The sequence below is a fragment of the Sciurus carolinensis genome, chromosome 11 (genome assembly GCF_902686445.1).
Source record: "Sciurus carolinensis chromosome 11, mSciCar1.2, whole genome shotgun sequence".
In the NCBI taxonomy this organism is placed as follows: domain Eukaryota; kingdom Metazoa; phylum Chordata; class Mammalia; order Rodentia; family Sciuridae; genus Sciurus; species Sciurus carolinensis.
The window spans coordinates 27538784-27562697 of NC_062223.1; the positions used below are offsets into that span (position 1 = coordinate 27538784).

Sequence of the window (23914 nt, forward strand, 5' to 3'; positions counted from 1 at the left end):
CTCATTTGGTTTCATGAACTAACTGTCATGCAGACTGCGGCAATATAGTCTTCCACCGCTGCTCTACATTGTAAATTGTTTTGAAAGTGGATTTTTTTATAATTTTTTTAAATTTAGTTTTGTATGTGGTGCTGAGGATTGAGCACAGTGCCTCATGCACGCAAGGCAAATGTTTCACCACCAAGCCACAATCTCAGCCCAACACTGTAAATATTTTGAAAGCACTTTGATTTAGCTAAAGTTTGCTGGTACACAGGGTATTTTGATTTTTATTTTGGTAAACTGAATTTCAGAATACTTGCCCTTATCCTTAGGGTGCAACTACATTTGTGGATTTAGCATGCCAGTTCCTGGATTCAATCCTCCATTTCCCAAAAAGAAGACAAAAACAATGGCCAACATGCTTTTCAGGTCCTGTTACCAAAGGTCCTGCTAACAAAAACAAGAAGAAGGCATTTGTGACTGGCTCTGGCAATTTTCTCCTTTCTCTTACTGAAAATTTCAGTCTGTATTTCATCAAGCACTTTGGGTTTGTGATATACAGAGTCTGGTAGCTTGTGGCCATGGTGGCAGAGATCTATGATCCCAGACACCAGGATGCTGCTGCAGGAGGTTGGCAAGTTCCAGGCCAGCCTGGGAAAATTACCAAGGCCCTGTCTCAAAAAGGGCTCGGGTGTTCTGAAGTGGTAAAAGGCCCCATTGATCAGTCCTGAGAAAGAACATCTAATATTAAAGAGAATCAACTGAGGACAGAAAAGGGAGCCCCTAATTAAGTAGATGGGAACCAAATTGTACATAAACAAATGCAAGTTTCCCAGAGACTTGTAAGTTTCCACAGTGAACAACATATATACATGGGTATGCACTAGTAGATATTGGTTTGAATCATGGAAATTATAGTCATGTACTTGTTGCATTATGGAAAATATTTTTTCACATACTTTTCTACTATATATATAGAACATGACTTTGTAAATGAGGACATGGAGAGAGAGATGCTGCGTGTACTTCATTTTACTAGGTAGCATACTTTCAAGTATCAGTAAGTGCCCTATCAGGTGAATGATCAGTAGGTGGGAACCCAGTTTTTATTTGGTTCATCATCAAGATGGGCTAGGCACTAGCCCCTTCCAAACTTTTATCTCCTAGGAATCAGACTGAATTAAAGGCACTAAAGCCAAGTACCTTGGTGAGGACAGATCCACCCTGTGTGTGTACTTTGCTGGGCAAGAAGTTGCTTGCTTCTCCCACATATCCCCTGCCAGCATCTCAGGCCCCTTGCCTCTAGGTATAGGTCTGTTGCCTTTCTCCCGTCTCTGTTGTTCATGCCACTCTTGCCAGGAGTTTGCAAATGCTGATCCCTTTGACTACATTACTCCCCTTAGAACTTTCTGGATATTGTGAGCAATATCCAGATACCAGCTGGTGTATCTACTGGAGTTGAACCTACAAGACCTCCCCTGCCCAAAGCACAGAAACTGAATCCTCAGGACAGTGGAGGATCCCAAGGGCTCATGGTCCTGTATCCACACACCAAAAATGTCCTCTTGGCAGAGGTCAGAGCCTCAGAGGCACCTTCCCTCCCTTTTCCCTAAATCCACCTCTGCAAGGCAATGATAAAGGTGAAAGAATAAGAATGAAAAACACATATGTTTGAAAAAATGTAATATTATGATTAAAAATAATTTGCCCATGTTTACACACTCGATTTGTCACCATTCTGGCTCTGTATCAGAGCTTCTGGTTCCCCATTCTTAGTACATTCATTCAACAAGCATGTGCAAAGGCAGTGTGACAGGTGCTGGAGTGACTACGTGGAGCTGATAGGGTCCACTGCTAAGAATCCATATTACAACAGAAGAAGTGTGCTACCATCAAGTTTCACACAAAGTCATAGACGCTATGGAAATATCTGAAAAGAGCAGAAGTGGAACACTCAGATGAAACCTGGAAACCATTTTCCCATCAATATTGCAGACTTTTTTGGTGGAGGTAATGTGTATGTGGATACCGCAAGTGTAAGGAGACAGTAGCCAGAAGAACAAAGAAGCACATGCAAACAGCCAGAGGCAAGGAAGAACTCTTAAGGAATTGTAAGTGGTGAAGGTGGAGAGAAGCCAGAGCAAGGGGCTGAGGAGGGTAAGTGGTAAGAGGAGAGGATGAATTAATTCCAAACAGGTAAAACCTTTTTTATTCTAGGATAAGTTATTTGGAGTATTCCTGATGATAAAAGGTAGTCCCATAGCATAGTAAATGACAATATGTTAAACTGGCACAAGTCAGGAGACAACTGATGAAGTGCATTGACTTGACTCTACTACAAAATGCAGGAGTGTGCATTTTGGTGCCACAAAACAGAATTGGAGGATACGTTTGTTTTCTAACACCATATGAAGGTGGACGACATATAGCAATAGCAGAAGAAATGAAAGCATGGAGCCATGTAAGAGAGCATAAATAAGGATGTTTATTTCACTAAGAATGTTTATATTGTCCTATTTCTCATTTGATGAAATGAGCAAAACATATTTAACAAAACTTATTTAACATAAAATATATTACCAAAAAAGGGACATTTGCTATTTATAGATCCTTTCAGAAAATGATACATTAATACATTAATCTAAATTTGCTCCACTGTGTTTACGAACTACCTTGGTTTCAGTTCTCTGACTATACCTCACTGCAACACCTGTCACAGTGTAAGGAATAAAAATATTATTTGTAATGCTAAATTGAAAAGGGAGTTATAATTCTGGGAATATCATTTTAAAATGTGGCCTTAAAAAAAGAGTTTCAGAGCCTAGAACTAGTTATATAGTAGGTAATAGAATAGACATGTAATATGGAAAGTTATGAAGATAACTTTGATTCAATGGACAATTCTAATTGATCTATTAAATGCTAACTATGAAATCTACACTGAGCTATATGCACTATTTACAGAATAGAATAGACACATAATATGGAGAGCTAATAAGATAATTTTGATTGAATTGACAATTCTAATTGATCTATTAAGTGCTAACTATGAAATCTACACTGACGTATACACACCCTCAACCCTGGAGTAAGCAGGGAGCGGGGACAAGCTAAGGGAGGGGCTGCTCTCCAAGGGACACCTAAGAGCCTATCTGAAGGTCCTGGGCACTGAAGGCTGTAGTTTTCTCCTGCTTGGTGGGAGCATAGAGTGGTTGGTCGCACCAGGGCAATTTAAACACTTGAAAAGAGTATTTGAAAGTCCCTTTCATCCAATTTTTACTATCCCATTGAATCAAACTATTTCTTTAACAGAAATTCAGAAGTTTTCCCTCTGGAATGGTTTAATACAGTTCCTGGAACAGATTAGGCAGGAAAAATCGAGAGAAAATGTCTTGCAACATTCATCACTGTCCTATTCTGTTAGATAAAGATCTCACCAAAGCATGAGTAGTGAAAAACACACAAGCTTTAGGGACAATCAACGTTGTTAAAAGGAATGAACATATTTAGCAAAACTTTGAAAGCACTGTTCTATTTTTTTTTTAATTTAGAAAGGTATCAAAGTCATAGTGCCTCTTTTTTCACATAAGCAAGCACATATATATGAGGTATAACAGGAAATCATACAAGTAAAATTTGTATAAACACAAATCCATATTCAGCCATAACACAGGTAACAAAGTAAAAATGAAGAAAACTGGCCACTATATACAGTTGGACACTGCTGTGTCTTATACACTAGAAAATCTTTTATAAAATAATCATCTTATATAATCAGAAGACCAATCTTCAATGTCATCCTGCAAGATGGGTTTCTTTACTATCTCCTAAAGCAAAAACAAAAGGGCAATTAAATTGGTGCCACTGTGACAAGTTTTCAAATGTCCACTTTCATGAGCTGTTTCAAGTCATAACTTTATGTTTTTCTTTAAGTGATTAAGCAATCCATGCATATTTATCAGCAAAATGCAGCTTGGGTAATTGATAAACTCACCCTGGAGTTCCCTAATGATATTAAATTTATATATACTCAGAATAGAATTTGGGAACACAATATTCTCATTTGGAAAGGTTGATCTTACTAAGGCCTACTAGAAGCATCTTTAGAGTAAGCCAAATGAAATGCTACCACAAATGTGAATTTCCAATAGGTTCATTATATCACAAGAAAACAGACGGTTTTCTGCAAATGATCTTAAACTTATATCCCAGATTTACAAGTTCTTGTTTTGGTTCGTAGATTTCACTATTACCTATAAAAAGAAAAAAACAAGCATTAAATCTTAAAGAATCAACACTTAAAATGAGACTCCACAATTGAAATACAGCACTAAGCAGAACACCAAAATGATTAGGCTGTAAAAAAGCATTTTGTTCAGCATCTCTTTACATACAAGAGCCAAAGGAGAGAGATGATAGCTTGAGAGGTCACAAAGCCAAATGGCTCTAGACTCTGGCCTAGAGTTCCAGGGTGTCACTAATGTAATACTCAGTAAAGAAAAAGGATTTTTAAACATGGTTCTAAGATAATGCATATGTAAAAGTTTATCTTGAGGGTCAAAATGTTCAGTCATGAGATATAAAAGGGTAACTCTCCAATGTAAGATGTTTTAATATTTTGAATAAAATAAAGGAATACAAATAAATACCATGAACTCTAGTAGCAGCAATCATTTATTCTCTATTCATGAAGCACAGATACTTTAAGGTATCTGTTGAAGGATGAACCCCTTACTGTTAAACCATACAAGCTTAAAATGAGAAAGCTGTCTTTTTAAACAACTTCTTTATTTATTCAAGGTAAGACTTAGTTTCCCAAAATGAATCCACAAAGGAATTATCCATGCGGTGAAATCAATGAGAGTAAAATTCAAAGCACAAAACAAATTTCTCTTTACCGTCTACCATACTGCTAGTCATGTGTGCAGATACACACAGACAAGGCCTTCATTTCAAGTATAATTAAATCCAGGCAGAAATGGTAGCAGAAAATTCATTTTCCTAGCCTCAAGCTTCCATGTAAGGACTTGGACTCTCCACCTTCTTCATGAGAGGAGAGATTTACCTAGTGGCTGGATGGATCACATTGAATACCCTGGCTTGCCTCTCCATCTCTCTTTGAAAGATATATCTGCCTATGGTAATGTGTGGCTCTGCTCCCATGTCTGCAGGGAGCATCCTGTTTCTGGGATACCAGTCAAGTAGTGGTTTCTTCCACTGGAAACTGAATAAGGGTCCAATCTGAGATGGAGGATCTGGAAGCCCAGTGTGGCTTCATGACTAAGCCTGTCTTCCTCTTAAGTATTAGGTTTGAGCAGTGCAGCTAGTAGGTTGGTCTCTATCCTTCTGCCTTTTGGCTTCTGATGTGGGGTGGGGGGAATAAAGTGTTCTTTCCTGCCTACCACACCATACCACAACCCAGCAAATGGATGGTTGATTGCAGAGACTTACAGAAAGATTTTCTTCTTCCTCGACTTTATGATGTTTCTTCTTCAAAATACTGCTCACTTGAAAGAGAGGTAGAGCTGAAAGGGAGATGTTATAAACAGAAATATAGTGAAATTGACAAGAGTAAGACATAACAAATACAAATATGATCTCACTCACTTCAAGAGGGTACACTGAAAGTCCACTGGATCTTACTCTAAATGATGTGTTAGAAAAGCATTCCTTCAAAAAATTTAACTAATACATACACACGTTCCACACTTTACATATATTTGGTAACTCTTCATGGTGTAAAGAAAAATTTGATATCATTACTTCTTTTTCTGGAGCACTCAATTGTTATAAGGAAATAAATATACACTCACATGTAATAAAATTAAAGAAGTTTGTCATGTGTGAATTTCAATGTTAAACTGCAAATGGCTTATGCATGAAAGAACTCTATACCAGTTAGTATATAATCATAAAATATACGTATTTTATCTCAAAGGCCCAAGGAACAGTTTGTGGAAAGCAAACCCAAAGAATGATGTCTATATTTAAACAACTTGTGAAAATACTAAATGAAAATGAAAAGAATTGGAAGAAGTTGAGAATTACCTCCAACTTCCAGAAGACAGAAAGAAGACAGAGCATTCAACTTGGAGAATAAGAAAACTTTTCAGATCAATCTTTGATGTCTGAGTAGTAAGTGTTATGCTAGGATAATGTGGTAAGAACTACAATTCAGATAAGACAGGCACTGCCTTGGAGATGCAAACCAGTGTGTTCAGTTGAGGAGAAGTACCAATCAAAAGTCTGTTGTATACAATGTTTCATCATGAAAATTGTTAAAGTCTATGGCATCTGGCTTTGACTGTGTTGCACCTAATTTGTCACCTTTAGGGTAGAAAATAGAATCAAAAATGATATTTGAGAACAAGGAAAAAAATTACTGAAATGAAACACCAAAATTTATGTGAGTGTTTGTAATGCCATTCCAAAAATGACGACTATCAAATGTACTCGTGGGCCTGGGATGTGTCTCAGCACTTGAGAGCTTCACTACCCAGCTTGAGGACCTGGGCTCCCTCTGCAGCACAAAGAACATGAGTTAAACATTGACTTCATCTGTACTGCTTTTTTTTCTTCTAAACTGTTAGGCACAAAGCACTGGAACATAAAATTAGTTAAACCATCAAATGTTACCTTTCATGAAATTGGAGTACTTTTTTAAAGATTTGAGTGATCAGAGTATGGTTATGTACATTGGTGGCAGCCTGTGCGTACAACACCCCGGGTTCAGTTCTCAACTTTACATAACCATTTTCAAAACAGTATATTATCAGAAAACAATTCTATCTGCAATAAAATTATGAGTGATATATCCTTCCTGCTAATTTTTATTTTTACATATTATCATAAAAATCAATAAGGCACCAAGAGAGCTCTACAATACCTCCCCATCGATAAAACAGAGCATCCCAGAATTATTCAATAATGTACATCCTTATAGTACAAATGAACAAAACCTGTCTGTGGTAATCTAATAATACAAAAAAGTTGTTAAATGACGGGAGTAAATTTCATGTAATGCTAAGGGATGAAATAAATACTTCATGCTATGAACATGGAGAAAAACTGCGTTAATAAACAGTGGGGTTGAAATCACAGACTAGAACCATAATCATTATACTCATTTTCCTTAACATTACAACAAAATGATTTTAAGACAGCACTTCATAATGGAAGTAGTCCAGAATGACTAACCTTGCAAAAAAAGGAGTTGGTAAACAAATTCTCTACTCATAGTATTGGGAATATTGTACTTTCTGGAATCATGGCTAAAAATCTTTACATTTCTCTTGTTTTGTAACATCTCACCCTAAAACCCACCCTTGTCAATCTTTTTATGCAGTATGTTGGCACATATGACAAATTTCTCTGTTCTTTCTTCATTCTCATGGGTTATTGTGACCTTCACTTCATATGCACAAGTCAATGGAATGACTCTGTAATTTACCAAATGAAACAAAAAGAATTCTATCGTAAACCTGAGACCTGAAGGAAAATAGAGAATGCAACTCACCTTGCAGCCACAGTTCTGCATGTTGTTATTTCAACACGACTGGTGTGCAGTAGGATCATTGATGTTTCCTGAACATTACAACATCTTGCAAGCTCATTACTCACTTCCGCTAGCCTTTCCTTCATCCTGCAAAGATTGGAAAACAAAATCATTAGTTTCTCATTTCCCCTAAATGAACTGCATTCTTCAGAAAGTGCCATGAGAGTAAATGGAGTTTTCCACTCAACAGTGTTTTAATCCTAAATGTGTCAGAGCAGACCTACCGTGTAAAGTTAATTTTAAGTTTCAAATTGCTCAAATGAGCTACATATATTCCTAGGGGGAAAAACTAATAGTTCACACTAACTCACAGCTCAAACAGAGGAGGAGGGAGAAATCACTATCAATGAAGTGTGGTCAACAGGTGACACCTCTCCCTCCGGAACTTCTCCACTCCTAAGACCCTGCAAGATGCTGTTAGCAGTGCACTATTCAGAGGGTAACTGTGAGATGATGCAAATACCGATTCAGATGATTCTAATGACATATTTTAATACTGTGTATATTAAAACACCATGATATACTGCCTAAATATATGCAAAAAAAATACTCAAACGTGAAGGCAGTAATACTTGTATTTAGTGAAAACAGTTTATGCCTTTGAAGATGTACCCCTCAAAGATATTGTCAAACATATGCTCTCACGATCTGCAGAGTCCACACATTAGATAGAAGAAACGAGCACTGGGTACTCCAGAGTAATTCAGAGTAGCAACCTCCAGGGGAGAACCAGAAAACTCACTTGGTGATCAGAAGAACTCAAGCAGCCTGCAAGACGGTTAGCTTACAACATCCTTAGCAAGGCACTGGAGGGGGGAACAACCCTTTGTGTTCCACTCAGACCCTTTCACTGGGCCAAGGAATTTATTTCAGCCACTTTGCAATTTATTCTATTCTTCATCACGTGTTAACCATTTATTATATCACAAGTATAAGTTTATGTAGACTTGAAAAACTCGAAAGGAAAGATGGTCTCCAGCGACACTCTAGGGATGATATGAAAGATCTCAAACAAGGAAAATTCATTGACCAAGTACCAGAATGCACCCAGAGGAGGATTACAGACAGCAACTCTTTGGGTTTCAGTTATAATCTTTCTCATGTAGTTACTTACTGATAGATTTCTTGGACAGAATGCTATCAAGAGAATTTGTAACCATGTCACTCGTAAGATGTTAAACACGACATTAGATAAATACTTAAAGATTAAGTGATAATTTAAGCAATAAAACTACATTACTGAGAAAGATGCAAATGACATAAACCCCAAATGGGGGGAGATATAGAAAGGGCCCTGCACTCCTATTCTAAAAGTAAGTTCATTTTCCACCAATATGGTTCAAACTTAGTCTGCCGAGTTGCACGTTCTAATCATCTCATGACCGTGACTCATGAAATGTTATTCTTTACAGACAAATATATCAGCTTAATGTACTTCCTATGATACTAATTTCACTCACATGCTAAGTTCATCAGACAATGACATTCTCCTGTCCACTTCTTCTAAATAGAGCTGCTTACACTGTTCCAGCTCTATTTTATAAGCATAAACTTGATTGTTCATGTCAAAAAGTTTGGCCTTCATGTCTTGGATGTTCAGCCTCATCTGACTCCTCATGGAAGCATCATGATGTTCTCTTAATTGGTGTAAATAGATCTTTGCCTGAATCCATTTAAAAGGATATATTTTAGACATTAAGTATCACACAAAAATTTACTGTGCATTTTTTCTTTTGGCAGTGAATAAGCATTTTTTTAAATGTGAAAAAGATTTTTTTTAAAAAAACTAAGCCATTTGTATCAACTGCATTAAATGTGCAAAATTAAATGATTTTAACCATTCTTCTAGTTACCTCTTAGTTGTTTCATTTATGTTATTATATTGTGTGGTGCTTGGCATCAAACACAGGCCCTTCCTTGCTCCTGATAGGCAATTAAGTACTCTATGTGAGGTACATCCTCAGCTGTGAATCACTTTGTAATCAGATGTCAGAGAATAATATGATTGGTTCAAAATTTTAACAATATAAGGTTGTCAGCAAATACCTATTCTATATCACTCTCCTTTCTTTTCCTTATACTATTCTTACTTTATGCCACCAATGATTTTCTTGCATGAAAATCATGTTTATGAAGGATCAACTTAATTCTAGTAATGATGAGCTCTGCACTATTTCCAGGGAAAACCCATGGCCTCTTGTTCTCTAGACACCTTGAAAACAAATTTCTGTAAGGGAACAGAGGAACCACATACCACATAGACATCCAAGATACATGTTGCAGTGAATCAACTAAAGCACATCACAGAAAAATTCACCTGTAAAAGACTGCACCGTTTCCTCCAATGTTTTCTCCCTCCCTGTCTTTTCACTTGCTGTTTCATACTGTCCTCTTGGATCAGTTTCCACCGAATCATTCTCCCGAGATTGAAGGGTTACTATTTTTTCTTCTAATTCCTTCTTCTCCTCCTCCAGTTTTCCACATGTAATTTTTAATTCTTCCAGAGACAGAACCTCCTGCCTCAGGAATTTATTTTCCATATTTAGATATGCATGCTGTGAAGATGAATATTGCAGTTGTTCCTTAAGATCATCCAACTGCATAAATAAAATAATGTGTTAATGAACATAGTAGGCTGAGAACAGTCTCACAAAAATTGAATAACAAAGTTTGACTTGCACTCAGTTGCAATGAAATACAATGTAATCTGGTCTCTGAAAATGTGTTCCAGTCAATCACTCTGAAAATCAGTGAAGTGAAAAACTTATGCAGGCAGAGAAACCAGTTCCTAACATGCACCACTTTTTCACAACCCATCACAGCTGACCATGGACCTTTATTTTTCTAGGACTCGTTTTCATTTTTCTTCATCCAAACTGAATGTCACCTCTTAGTGGAAGACCTTTGCCTCTTAAGTCCATCTTCACTTTTCTTACTTTCTAAAGTCATTTTATGGACATCCCATTGACTTATTCAGACCTGCACCAATAAATGGTTCCCATGAGTTTGAACAGAACATCTTGGCTAATCAATTTTGTAAACATGGATTCAAACATCATAAGTCATATTCTGAGCTCAGGGAGACCTCCTGTAACATGTTCTAGGTGACAACCATGCTGATGGACCAGACCAGAGCAGCTTCAACAGGCAGACGTGTGGATTTAGGAGATGATAGATGGTTCTGGTCCCCAAAGCCAACTTGCACTCACACAGACAATTTCTAGAAGAGGAGACTTTGACCTCACTCACCCATGCCTGAACTGCAGATTGTGAGCAAAATAATCACTGCTTTCAAAGAATGGATTTTCAAGTGGTTCATCATACAGCAATACTGTTAGTGGTATTGTTAGAAATACTTATTTGCTGACATTCTATAAAAACATATACAACCATCTTTAGTATACCTTTGGACTAGAGTTAAGAGGAAGCCAAATAACTTTGATTAAATAAAATCAAAAGGGAGTCAATGGAACTCTGAGAGGAATTTGGGAGGTCCTTAACTAGATTGACAGGAAAGGTTTCAAGGTCTGTGATCTAAATGATATTGTAATGTGGAGAAAAGGGGGCCCCTGCTATGGAGCAGCAGGAAGTACCACTGGAGTCAGAGCAAAGGGGAAAAGAGACTATAAAATTTAAAGAAACAAGCATTTATGGAATTCAAGGGCCTCTTTCCCATTGGCATCCACTCTACTTGTCAATTTGCCAAATATTGCTGAATAAAAGCATTCTAGGATAAGTTCAAATCCAGGAACTTCTTGGAACATGGTCTGCAGTTGAAGCTGACATTATGACTCTAAAACCCCTTGTTAAGCCTTCAGAAAAAATGAGGTGTTGCCTCAAATTCCCTTCAAGGTCTTAAGGGTATAAACACTTAAAAAAAAAAAACCTTTTATAATAATTAGAAACACATTCATTTTACAAGTTAATGACTCACTCTTAACATTTCTATATATGCATATAAACTGTGCTAATCATAACCACCATCCCTTCTACTCTCTCTCTCTTCTGCTTCCCCTAGTCTCATCCCCATTGCATAATACTTCTTCTACTTTTAGGTCACCTTTCTATTTTCTATCACCTTTTAAACTCCCACAGATGAGGATGAACATTCAATCATTTCCTTCCTTTATTTTTCTATTTTTCTTAAAATAATCTTAAGTATAACCATAGGTTTAAAAATGACACAATTTCGGGCTGGGGATATAGCTCAGTTGGTAGAGTGCTTGCCTCATAAGTACAAGGCCCTGGGTTCAATCCTGAGTACTGAAAAAAAAAAAAAGACACAATTTCATCCATTTTTATGGCTGCATAATACTCCATGGGTGCATATGTTCCACTCATTCTTATCCATTTGTTTTTTCACTGTCTCCTGGTCTCATTTCTTTACTTGGCTTATGTGAACAGTGGCACAATAGTGACGGTATTGCAGGGATCTCCTTTGTATGCAGAATTTCTTTCTTTCAGGTGTCCATTAGGAAGTGCTACAGCTGAATCAGAGTCATTCCCATTTTCATTTTTTCAGGAATCACCTATAATTTTGCACAGTGGTTATACCACTTGATATTTATACCAACAGTGTCCAAATTCCTTTGTCTCCAAAGTTTTTGGCTTTTTGAAAAAGGGTCGTTCTGACTGGGTTGAGAGGGAATCAACCTAATTTTGAGTGACATTTCCCTCAGGGTAAAGATACTGAACCTTCCTTCATGAATTTATTGTACATTTGTAATTCTTCTTGGGGGAAGTGTCTACTCAGATCATACTACCAGTTATTTTATTGATTACTTGTTCATTTGATTTAAGTTGTTTTCCATATTTCATATATTCTGGATAGTAATCATCAGGAGATAATTACCTGGCAAGTATTTTCTCCCACTCTGGGTCTTCTCTTCACTCTGTGATATCCAACACAGAGCTTTGTTGTGCAGAAGTTTTTAATTGATGTACTCCCACTTATAAACTCTTCCTGTTATTTCCTGAGCCATTGGAGTACCCTTCAAAAACTGTTGCAAAATTTCAAAGTCTTCAGTCTTCCTTTAATATCTCTGATGACTTTTGAGTTTTTTTCAAAGTGAGATAAAAGGATAATTGTCCCAGTTATCTAAATTTGCATGTCCAGATTTCCAAGCACTATTTGTTCACAAAGCTCTCTTTCAGCCAGTTAAAGTTTTCAGCACCTTTATTCCACATCTGTGTATGTAGGAGTCTTATTTCTGGCTCCATTCTTCTATTCCTCTGCCCAGTGTGATTCTTTTTAATGCCACATGCTTTCTGGTTTTTAGCATATTTGTGTAATATAATGTGAAGTCAGTCAGGTGTTGTGATGCCTCTCTCATCTTAATTTTGTTCTAGATGGCTTGAACTCTTCAGGGTCCTTTGTGGTCCAAAGTTTTTTTGAGTATTGTTTTCTCCAGGTCAGGGGAACATAACATTGATGCTTTGTGGAGGATTGCATGGAATCTGTAATTGATTTTGACTTTGATACAACTGTCTCTTGTACATTGTCTGCCTCACAATTCATGCACATGGGAGTTCTGTCCAAGTTCAGTGTCTTCTTTATTTCTCTCCAGTGTTTTCCAATTTTCCTCCTAGATATCTTTCACCTCCTAGTTAAGATTATTCTCTGCTATTCATTTATTTCATTTTTTTGTGATGTTAATGTGAATGGGATGGTTTTCCATATTTGTTGCTGAGGGAGTTCACTATTGGTGTACAGGAAAGCTATTCACTGTGTATCCTGTTGTTTGTTGAATTTGTTTATTAATTCTGAATATTTTGGTGGGGTCTCTGGTTTTCCAAGTATGGAACAATTTAACCTGCAAGCCGGGCACTTGTGACTACTTCTTTTCCAACTGCCTTACATTCCTTTCTCTATGCTCTGGCTAAACTCTGGAGCCATAAATTGAATAGTAGTGTGCAGAGTGGACACCCCATTGTTTCTCATTGTAGAAGAAATACTCTCAATTTGTGCACCTTCAGTATCATGTTGGCTGTAAGTCTGTTGGGTGTAGCATTTATGATGTTGATGCTCATTCCTCTGTGCCTACTTTCTTCAAGGAATTCTTTCATGAAGCTCATGTGGATTCTTATCAGAGATTGCTTTTGTATCTACTGAGATAATCAAGTGACTCTTTTCATGATTCTTTGTTCTTTATCACCTGTACTGATTTGCCTAGGTTGTTGCAAACAGAAAAATGCATGCACCAAAAATTCCTCCTACATGACATGTTTGGATTAAGGATACTTCTTTCCATGCACATGCACACTCAGGCATGTGCAAACACAAGTACACATCTGTATCACTTTAGAAAGCACTGCTATCAAGTTAAGGGAAAAGGAAAAATGAGAAGCAAAAAATTTATGATGAGAAGCATCACTGTTTATGAAACACTGGAAATACATTTTTTAGTTATCCAAGTCAAATATTTTTACTTGATTTTCTTTGGCTGATTCTGAGGGAGAGGGCAGCTTTGAATATTCATTACTCAAGCTAGTATTAAATCTTCCTTTTGTGTCTTCAAAGAGGAGAAAATTAGGGAACGAGTTTCAATCACTGCAGCCATGAAGCAGATAGTGTCTTTGAAAGTAAATGAACTGAATGTACAATCTCATAGATCTTACTTTGACCTCCTGTGAATGCATAAGTCTTCTCAAAGTTATATCACAAAGTCACTACAGAGCACACCAAGTGTATTCTACACTTTGAAATTCAAATTACTACTTTGATTTTATCATTCACAGGTGACCTGAACACTACCTGATTTTTAAGGGCTACACCCTGAAATATTTTTCTCTGTAAGTGATGACGTATTTACCTAATGAATACTATAAACTATACATCTCCATCTCTATGTGTGGAAGGAAAAAGAGGTGAATAGAGAGAACTCTGGTTTCTGAGAAGGTAGGATCTGTGCCAGGTGTAAGACCAGTCAGAGGATTAAGCAGAGGATTAAGCTGCCAGGTGGAAAGAGGATCTCACTGCAAATTCTAAGATGACATAACTTGATTTCCAAAGTGGAAAGCTGACAATCCAGCCATCATTTTCCTCTTTTTGTTTGTCAAATCTACAGATGATTGTATGAATTATAAGGAGTTAAAAACTCATAACCCAGTAAGTAATGGCCATGTTTTGTTGGAAGTGGGTGCAAGAACAGCGATGCTGGAGGCAACCCGATACCTCAGGTTAAATTATGCTACAGAACTATCATTAAAAAACAACATCATTTGACATCAAGACAGGAGACCAGTGGCACAGAAGAGAAGACAGAGAGAGGATACCACACAGGTATATTCATCTGACACTGAAAAAGGTGACAAAAATGTATCTTGATAAAAAGATAACCTCCTTAATAAATGGCACTGGGAAAACAATATCTGTAAGTAGGAGAATGAAACTAGAAACTACTATGGCCACAGCTTTGCTGCTGATCCACTGCCTTGCATGCCATTCTGCTGCTTCACTATCAGACCTGCCCAACCCAGCACATAGCTGTAGTGCTGGCTGGCATGACATAGAAGTAGGCCCTAATCTACCTGGCCAGGCTAACGGGTCCTCCAGGACATGCCAGATACTTTGCCAAAGGCTGAATATTCTCTGATATATGGATGCTAAACCACAACAAAGAAGGGAAGGGAGGGGAAGAATAGAACTCCAGGAGACTACACAAAGGGTGACTAATCCTTGGTGTTAAAAGGGAAAAGTCAGGTGTTGCAAATAGAAAGGGCAGTAGAATGAATTGGACATGACTTTTCTTTGCCCATAAATGATAGCCAGTGTAACGCCACATTACCTAAAAACCACAGGAATGGGATCCTAATCAAATATTCCATGTATGTATAGTATGGGAAATTACACTTTACTATCACATCTGTCGAAAAACAACAAATGAAAAAAAATTGAAAAACTTTCATTGGAACACAGTGTGATGAAAGAAAAAACAAGCTCAGAGTAAGAGACAATACTTACATAGCCTACGTCTGACAAAGGAGTCACATCAAGAAAAAGAATTTTTAAACTCAGTAATAAGACAATGCAACAATGAAGGGCAAAGAATTTGGACTGGCTGACACAGACACATGAATGGCTATTAAAAATATGGGCAGTCTTGTTATGCAAGTATGGTGCTAAGCCAACATGATGATTTGGGCCTACTTTTCCCTGCTATTTGGTGCAGGGTATCTGGTCTAATTCCTAGGTCCTTGATCCATTTTTAGTTGAGTTTGGTATGAAGTGAGAGATAGGGGTTTAATTTCATTTTACTGCATATGGATTTCCAGTTTCACCAGCATGATTTGTTGAAGAGACTATCTTTCTCCACTGTGTGCTTTCGGCACCTTTATCTAGTATGTGATAACTGTATCCGTGTGGATTTGTCTCTGTCTCCTCTATTCTGTACTACTGCCCTATCTATCTAGTTTGGTGCTGATAGCATGCTGTTTTTGTTACTATGGCTCTGTAGTATTGTCCAAGGTCTGGTATTGTGATACCTCCTGCATCACTCTTCCTGCTAAGGACTGCTTTAGCTACTCTGGGTCTCTTATTCTTCCAAATAAATTTCTTGAGTACGTTCTCTATTTCTATTAGGTACGTCATTGGGGTTTTAATTGGAATTGTACTGAATCTGTATAGCACTTTCAGTAGTACAGTCATTTTGACAATATTAATTCTGCCTATCCAAGGACATGGGAGAACAGTCTGTCCTCTGAGATTTTCTTTAATTTCTTTCTTTAGGGTTTGTGGTACAAAAGAAAAGCAAGAATCAATAAATGGGATGGATTCAAACTGAAAACCTTTATCTCAGCAAAGGATGCAATCAATAATGTGAAAAGAGAGTCTACAGAGTGGGAGAAAATATTTTCTACATGCACTTCAGATAGAGCACTAATCTGCATAACTTATAAAGAACTTAAAAAACCTTACACCAAGAATTAAAATAACCCAATCAATAAATGGGCTAAGCAACTGAGCACACACATCACAGAAGAAGAAATGCAATCAATCAACAGATATATGAAAAATGTAAAACATCTCTACTGATAAGAGAAATGCAAATCAAAACTACCCTAAGATTTCATCTCACTCCAATCACAATGGCTATTATGAAGAATAAAACAACGAAAGGTCTTGGTGAGGATGTGGGAGAAAAGGTACACTGGTTGCTGGTGGGGCTGAAAATTGGCCCAGCCACTCTGGAAAGCAGTATAGAGATCTTTAGAAAACTTGGAATAGAACATCATTTGACCCACCTACCCCACTCCTTGGCCTATACCCAAAGGAATTGAAATCAGTATAATACAGTGACACGGCCATATCAATGTTTAGTAGATTGTAGAACCCAACCTAGATTCCCTTCAATAGATGAATGGATAAAGAAACTCTGGTATACATACACAATGGAATATTATTCAGCCATAAGGAATAAAATTACGGTATTTGCAGGTAAATGGATGGAGCTGGAGAATATCATGCTCAGTGAGATACGTCAATCCTAAAAAGACAATGCCAAATACTTATCTCTGATAAGTGGATGATGACACATAATGGGGCAGAGGGGGTAAGGGAAGAATGGAGGAATAGACTATGTAGAGGGAAATGAGGGTTGAGAAGGGGGTGGGAGGAAGGAAGGATAGTGAACTGAGACAAACATCATTACCCTATGTACATGTATGATTACACAAACCATGTGACTACTTTGTTTACCAACAGAGAAATGAAAAGTTGGACCTCATTTGTGTACAATAGAAAAAAAAATAAAAAATTGTTGAAAAAGAAAACATGGTCCACATTGCTAATCACCAGGGAAATGCAAATTAAAACTACAAGGAGGCTGGAGCGGTAAACACGGACAACTGGGATCAACATAGAGGAGGCGGCTCATCACAGCGCTTGGACTTGGAGCAACCACCGGGGCTCTGGGCGGCGGCCTGAGGAGGAGCTGCGTGGCGAGCTGTTTGGACTCAGAACAATCGCTTCTGAACACCGGGGGGCTGCCCGGAGAAAGAGGAGAAGCGCTGCGGGTCGCTTGGTCTAGGAGTGACTGCATCAGAGCCACAGGCAGTTGCCAGAGGAGGAGCTGCGTGGCGAGCTGTTTGAACTCAGAACGAGCACTCCTGAAGACCGGGAGGTTGCCCGGAGGAAGAAGAGAAGTGCGGCGGGTCACTTGACCTAGGAGTGACTGCATCAGAGCCACAGGTGGTTGCCTGAGGAGGAGGGGAGTGGTGAGTTCATTGGACTAAAAGCGACCGCTCCTGAACACCGGTGGCCTGCCTGGAGGAGCGCGGTGGGTCACTTGGTCTCAGAGCCACCCCTCCTGAACACCCGGGGGGCTACCCCAAGGAGGAGGAGGAGGAACAGGGCGGGTCACTTGGACTTGGAGTGACTGCCTAGGGCTACGGGTGGTTGGTGGGAAGAGGAGATGCAAAGTGAGTTTCTTGGACTCCTAGTGAATGCGTCGGAAACCGGGCCGCTGTTCGGAGGAGGAGGTGTGTGGCAGGTCTCTGGGTATCGGAGCTACTGTACGGGGCTCCAGGTGGCGGCACAGAGGAGGGGCCGCATAGCCAGGCGATTAGGTGCAGAGCAGGGTCCCAGGAGCTAGGTGGCTTCTTGCTGGAAGAGCCGCACAGAGACACACATTAGGGGCAGAGCGAAGTTTCCAGGGCTGTGGGCAGATTCTCTGGGAGAGGCAGCCTAAGGAGACTCGCCTGAGAAGGGTGAGGCTCCCAGGCCCAGGAGGTAGGTCTGGGCCCCTGGGAACGTTGCAGAGGAAGACAGCCAAGCCCAGGCGGTAGTTGTAGATTGAGGGGAACCTCTAGGAGGGCAACTGACCAGCGAGACCTCCCCACCGAGTGAGTCCTCCCTGCCGGGGGAGTTTTTCCCACAGGGACGGTAAAACCAGAGACACAGGCACAAACAGGCCTTGCCTCAGCCCGCAATCTAGTTCCCCATTGGATGACCATTGGTCAACAAGTGGAGGCACCTCTGCCCATTAGCAGGGAATATACGTCACCTGAGGGTCACCACCCCTAGAGAGGCAGCTTCTTCGTGGAGCTCTGCATTATCAACTTCCTCCAAGACTTCAGGCTACTGAAGGATAAGAGGGGATATACTAGCAATCTTCAGGGACATTATAAATTGATAGAGGAAATCTGCACATCTTAATGACCCACTGATTCCTGAACAATATGAGAAAACAAGGGAAGAAAATGCCCCAAACAAATCTAGATGTTACATCAATAAAATCCAACAACAGCATGGCAGAAGAAATGACAGAAAGGGAGTTCAGAATGTACATAATTAAAATGATTAGGGAAGCAAACGATGAGATGGAAGAGCAAATGCAGGCATTGAATGATCGCACCAATCAACAGTTAACAGAGCAAATTCAGGAAGCAAAAGATCATTTCAATAAAGAGTTAGAGATATTGAAAAAAACCAAACAGAAATCCTTGAAATGAAGGAAAAAATAAACCAAATTAAGAACTCCATAGAAAGCATAACCAATAGGATAGAACACCTGGAAGACAGAACTTCAGATATTGAAGACAAAATATTTAACCTCGAAAACAAAGTTGAACAAACAGAGAAGATTGTAAGAAATCATGAACAGAATCTCCAAGAACTATGGGATATCATGAAAAGGCCAAATTTGAGAATTATTGGGATTGAGGAAGGCTTAGAGAAACAAACCAAAGGAATGAACAATCTATTCAATGAAATAATAGCAGAAAATTTCCCAAATCTGAAGAATGAAATGGAAAATCAAGTCCAAGAGGCTTATAGGACTCCAAATACACAAAATTACAACAGACCCACACCAAGGCACATTATAATGAAAATACCTAACATACAAAATAAAGACAGAATTTTAAAGGCTGTGAGAGAAAAGAACCAAATTACATTCAGGGGGAAACCAATATGGATATCAGCAGATTTTTCAATCCAGACCCTAAAAGCTAGAAGGGCCTGGAACAACATTTTTCAAGCTCTGAAAGAAAATGGATGCCAACCAAGAATCTTATACCAAGCAAAACTTACCTTCAAATTTGAGGATGAAATAAAATCATTCCATGATAAACAAAAGCTAAAAGAATTTACAAAAAGAAAGCCAGCATTACAGAACATTCTCAGCAAAATATTTCATGAGGAAGAGATAAAAAACAAAGAAGCAAAACAGCAAAGGGAGGAATTATTCTAAAGTAACTGTCAAATAAAGGAGGAATCAAGATGTGTCAAAAATTAAAAAAAAATTAAATATGAACCAAATGACTGGGATTACAAATCATATCTCAATAATAACCTTGAATGTTAATGGCCTGAATTCATCAATCAAAAGACATAGACTAGCAGATTGGATTAAAAAGAAAGATCCAACAATATGTTGCCTGCAAGAGACTTACCTCATAGAAAGAGATACCCACAGACTAAAGGTGAAAGGATGGGGAAAAACATACCATGTACATGGACTCAGCAAAAAAGCTGGAGTATCCATCCTCATTTCAGATAATGTGGACTTCAAGCCAATGTTAGTCAGAAGGGATAAAGAAGGACATTTCATACTGCTTAAGGGAAGCATAAATCAGCAAGATATAACAATCATAAACATCTATGCCCGAAAGAGTGGTTCATCCATGTATGTTAAACAAATCCTTCTCAATTTTAGAAACCAAATAGACCATAACACAATAATACTAGGTGATTTTAACACGCCTCTTTCACCACTGGACAGATCTTCCAAACAAAAATTGAACAAAGAAAACATAGATCTCAATAACACAATCAATAATTTAGACTTAACAGACATTTATAGAATATACCATCCAACCAAGAGCAAATACACTTTCTTCTCTGCAGCACATGGATCCTTCTCTAAAATAGACCATATATTATGCCACAAAGCTAATGTCAGCAAATACAAGAAGATAGAGACACTACCTTGTATTCTATCAGATCATAATGGATTGAAGTTAGAAATAAATGAAAGAGTAAAAAACAGAAACTACTCCAACACCTGGAGATTAAACAATATGCTATTATATGATGAATGGATAACAGAAGATATTAGGAAGGAAATTAAAAAATTCTTAGAAGTAAATGAGAACAAAGAAACATCATATCAAAATCTCTGGGACACTATGAAAGCAGTACTTAGAGGAAGATTTATTGCATGGAGCGCATTTAAAAAAAGAAGTAAAACTCAAAAAATAAACGACCTAACACTACAGCTCAAAGCCCTAGAAAAAGAAGAACAGACCAACACCAAAAGTAGTAGAAGAAAGGAAATAGTTAAACTCAGAGCTGAAATCAACGAAATTGAAACAAAAGAAACAATACAAAAAATTGACAAAATAAATAGTTGGTTCTTTGAAAAAATAAACAAAATTGATAAACCTTTAGCCACACTAACAAAGAGAAGACTAGAGAAAACCCAAATCACTAAAATTCGGAATGAACAAGGAAATATCACAACAGACACGACTGAAATACAAAACATAATTAGAAGCTATTTTGAAAATCTCTACTCCAACAAAATAGAAAATTTCGAAGACATCAACAGGTTTCTAGAGACATATGAATTGCCTAAACTGAACGAGGAGGACATACACAATTTAAATAGACCAATTTCAAGTAATGAAATAGAAGAAGTCATCAAAAGTCTACCAACAAAGAAAAGTCCAGGACCAGATGGGTTCTCAGCCGAGTTCTACAAAACCTTTAAAGAAGAGCTCATTACAATACTTCTCAAAGTATTCCATAAAATAGAAGAGGATGGAACCCTCCCAAATTCATTCTATGAAGCCAATATTACCCTGATTCCTAAACCAGACAGAGACACATCAAGGAAAGAAAATTTCAGACCAATATCCTTAATGAACATTGATGCAAAAATTCTCAACAAAATTTTAGCAAATCGCATACAAAAACATATTAAAAAGATAGTGCACCATGATCAAGTGGGTTTCATCCCAGGGATGCAAGGTTGGTTCAACATCAGGAAATCAATAAATGTCATTCACCATATCAATAGACTTAAATTCAAGAATCACATGATTATTTCAATAGATGCAGAAAAAGCATTTGATAAAATACAGCACCCCTTCATGCTCAAAACACTAGAAAAATTAGGGATAGTGGGAACATTCCTTAACATTGTAAAGGCCATCTCCGCTAAGCCCATGGCTAATATCATTCTAAATGGTGAAAAACTGAAAGCATTCCCTCTAAAAACTTGAACAAGGCAGGGATGCCCTCTTTCACCACTTCTATTCAATATCATCCTTGAAACTCTAGCCAGAGCAATTAAACAGACCAAAGAAATTAAAGGGATATGAATAGGAAAAGAAGAACTCAAACTATCCCTATTACGTGATGATATGATTGTATACTTAGAGGAACCAGGAAATTCCACCAGAAAACTTTTAGATCTCGTAAGTGAATTCAGTAAAGTAGCGGGATGTAAGATCAATGCACATAAATCTAAGGCATTTTTATACATATGTGATGAATCTTCAGAAAGAGAAATTAGGAAAACTACCCAATTCACAAAAGCTTCAAAAAAAATAAAATATTTGGGAATCATTCTCACAAGAGGTGAAAGACCTCTACAATGAGAACTACAGAACACTAAAGAAAGAAATTCAAGAAAACCTTAGAAGATGGAAAGATCTCCCATGTTCTTGGATAGGAAGAATTAATATTGTCAAAATGGCCATACTACCAAAAGTGCTATACAGAATCATTGCAATTCCAATTAAAATCCCAATGATGTACCTTACAGAAATAGAGCAAGAAATTATGAAATTCATCTGGAAGAATAAAAAACCCAGAATAGCTAAAGCAATCCTTGGCTGAAAGAGTGAAGCAGGGGGTATTGCAATACCAGATCTTCAACTCTACTACAAAGCAATAGTAACAAAAACGGCATGGTATTGGTACCAAAATAGAAAGGTGGATCAATGATACAGAATAGAGGACACGGACACAAACCCAAATAAATACAATTTTCTCATACTAGACAAAGGGGCCAAAAATATGCAGTGGAGAAAAGATAGCCTCTTCAACAAATGGTGCTGGGAGAATTGGAAATCCATATGCTACAGAATGAAACTAAACCCATATCTCTCACCATGCACGAAACTAAACTCAAAATGGATTAAGCATCTCGGAATCAGACCAGAGACCTTGCATCTTATAGAAGAAAAAGTAGGTCCAGAGCTTCAACATGTCGGCTTAGGACCAGACTTCCTCAACAGGACTCCCATAGCACAAGAAATAAAAGCAAGAATTAATAACTGGGAGAGATTCAAACTAAAAAGTTTTCTCTCAGCAAAGGAAACTATCAGCAATGCGAAGAAAGAGCCTACAGAGTGGGAGAAAATCTTTGCCAATCATACTTCTGACAGAGCAGTAATCTCCAGAATCTATAAAGAACTCAAAAAACTCTACACCAAGAATGCAAATAATCCAATCGACAAATGGGCTAAGGAAATGAATAGACACTTCACAGAAGAAGATCTACAAGCAATCAACAAACATATGGCAAAATGTTCAACATCTCTAGTAATAAGAGAAATGCAAATCAAAACCACCCTAAGATTCCATCTCACCCCAATTAGAATGGCGATTATCAAGAAGACAAGCAACAACGGTTGTTGGCGAGGATGTGGGGAGAAAGGTACACTCATACATTGCTGGTGGGGCTGCAAATTAGTGCAGCCACTCTGGAAAGCAGTATGGAGACTCCTTAGAAAACTTGGAATGGAACCACCATTTGACCCAGCTATCCCACTCCTTGGCCTATACCCAAAGGACTTAAAATCAGCATATTACAGAGATACAGCCACATCAATGTTCATAGCTGCTCAGTTCACAATAGGCAGATTGTGGAACCAACCTAGATGTCCTTCAATTGATGAATGGATAAAGAAAATGTGATATATATATATAATGGAATATTACTCTGCCATAAAGAATGATAAAATTATGGCATTTGCAGGCAAATGGATGAAACTGGAGAATATCATGCTAAGTGAGATAAGCCAATCTCAAAAAACCAAAGGAAGAATGATATTGCTAATAAGCGGATGATGACACATATTGGGGGGTGGGAGGGGTTAGTGTTGGGGTTGGAGTTGGGTTTAGGGAGGGGGGCAGAAATGGAGGAAGGAAGGATTGTATAGAGGGAGGGGAGGGGTGCGAGGGGTGGGGGGAAGGGAAAACATGGCAGAATGAATCAAACAACATTACCCTATGTAAATTTATGATTACACAAATGGTATGCCTTTACGCCATGTAGAGACAGAGAAACAACATGTATCCCATTTGTTTACAATAATAAAAAAAATAAATAAAAGATATTTCAGCCACTCATAAAAAAATAGAGA

At 38.0% G+C, this 23914-nt stretch overlaps 1 protein-coding gene across 1 annotated transcript in view; it reads right to left on the reverse strand.

Annotated features, from left to right (window-relative positions):
* Window positions 1-399: 399 nt before the first annotated feature.
* The window catches only part of LOC124958814 (POTE ankyrin domain family member G-like), a 40035-nt gene continuing 16520 nt past the window's right edge, over window positions 400-23914 (reverse strand). The window contains exons 8-10 of the mRNA XM_047517302.1: window positions 7499-7624; window positions 5434-5507; window positions 400-432 (exon numbers count right to left, since the gene is read on the reverse strand). Coding sequence (XP_047373258.1) covers window positions 7595-7624 — 30 coding nt within the window. The 3' untranslated portion in view covers window positions 400-432; window positions 5434-5507; window positions 7499-7594. The remainder of the gene's footprint in view (window positions 433-5433; window positions 5508-7498; window positions 7625-23914) is intronic.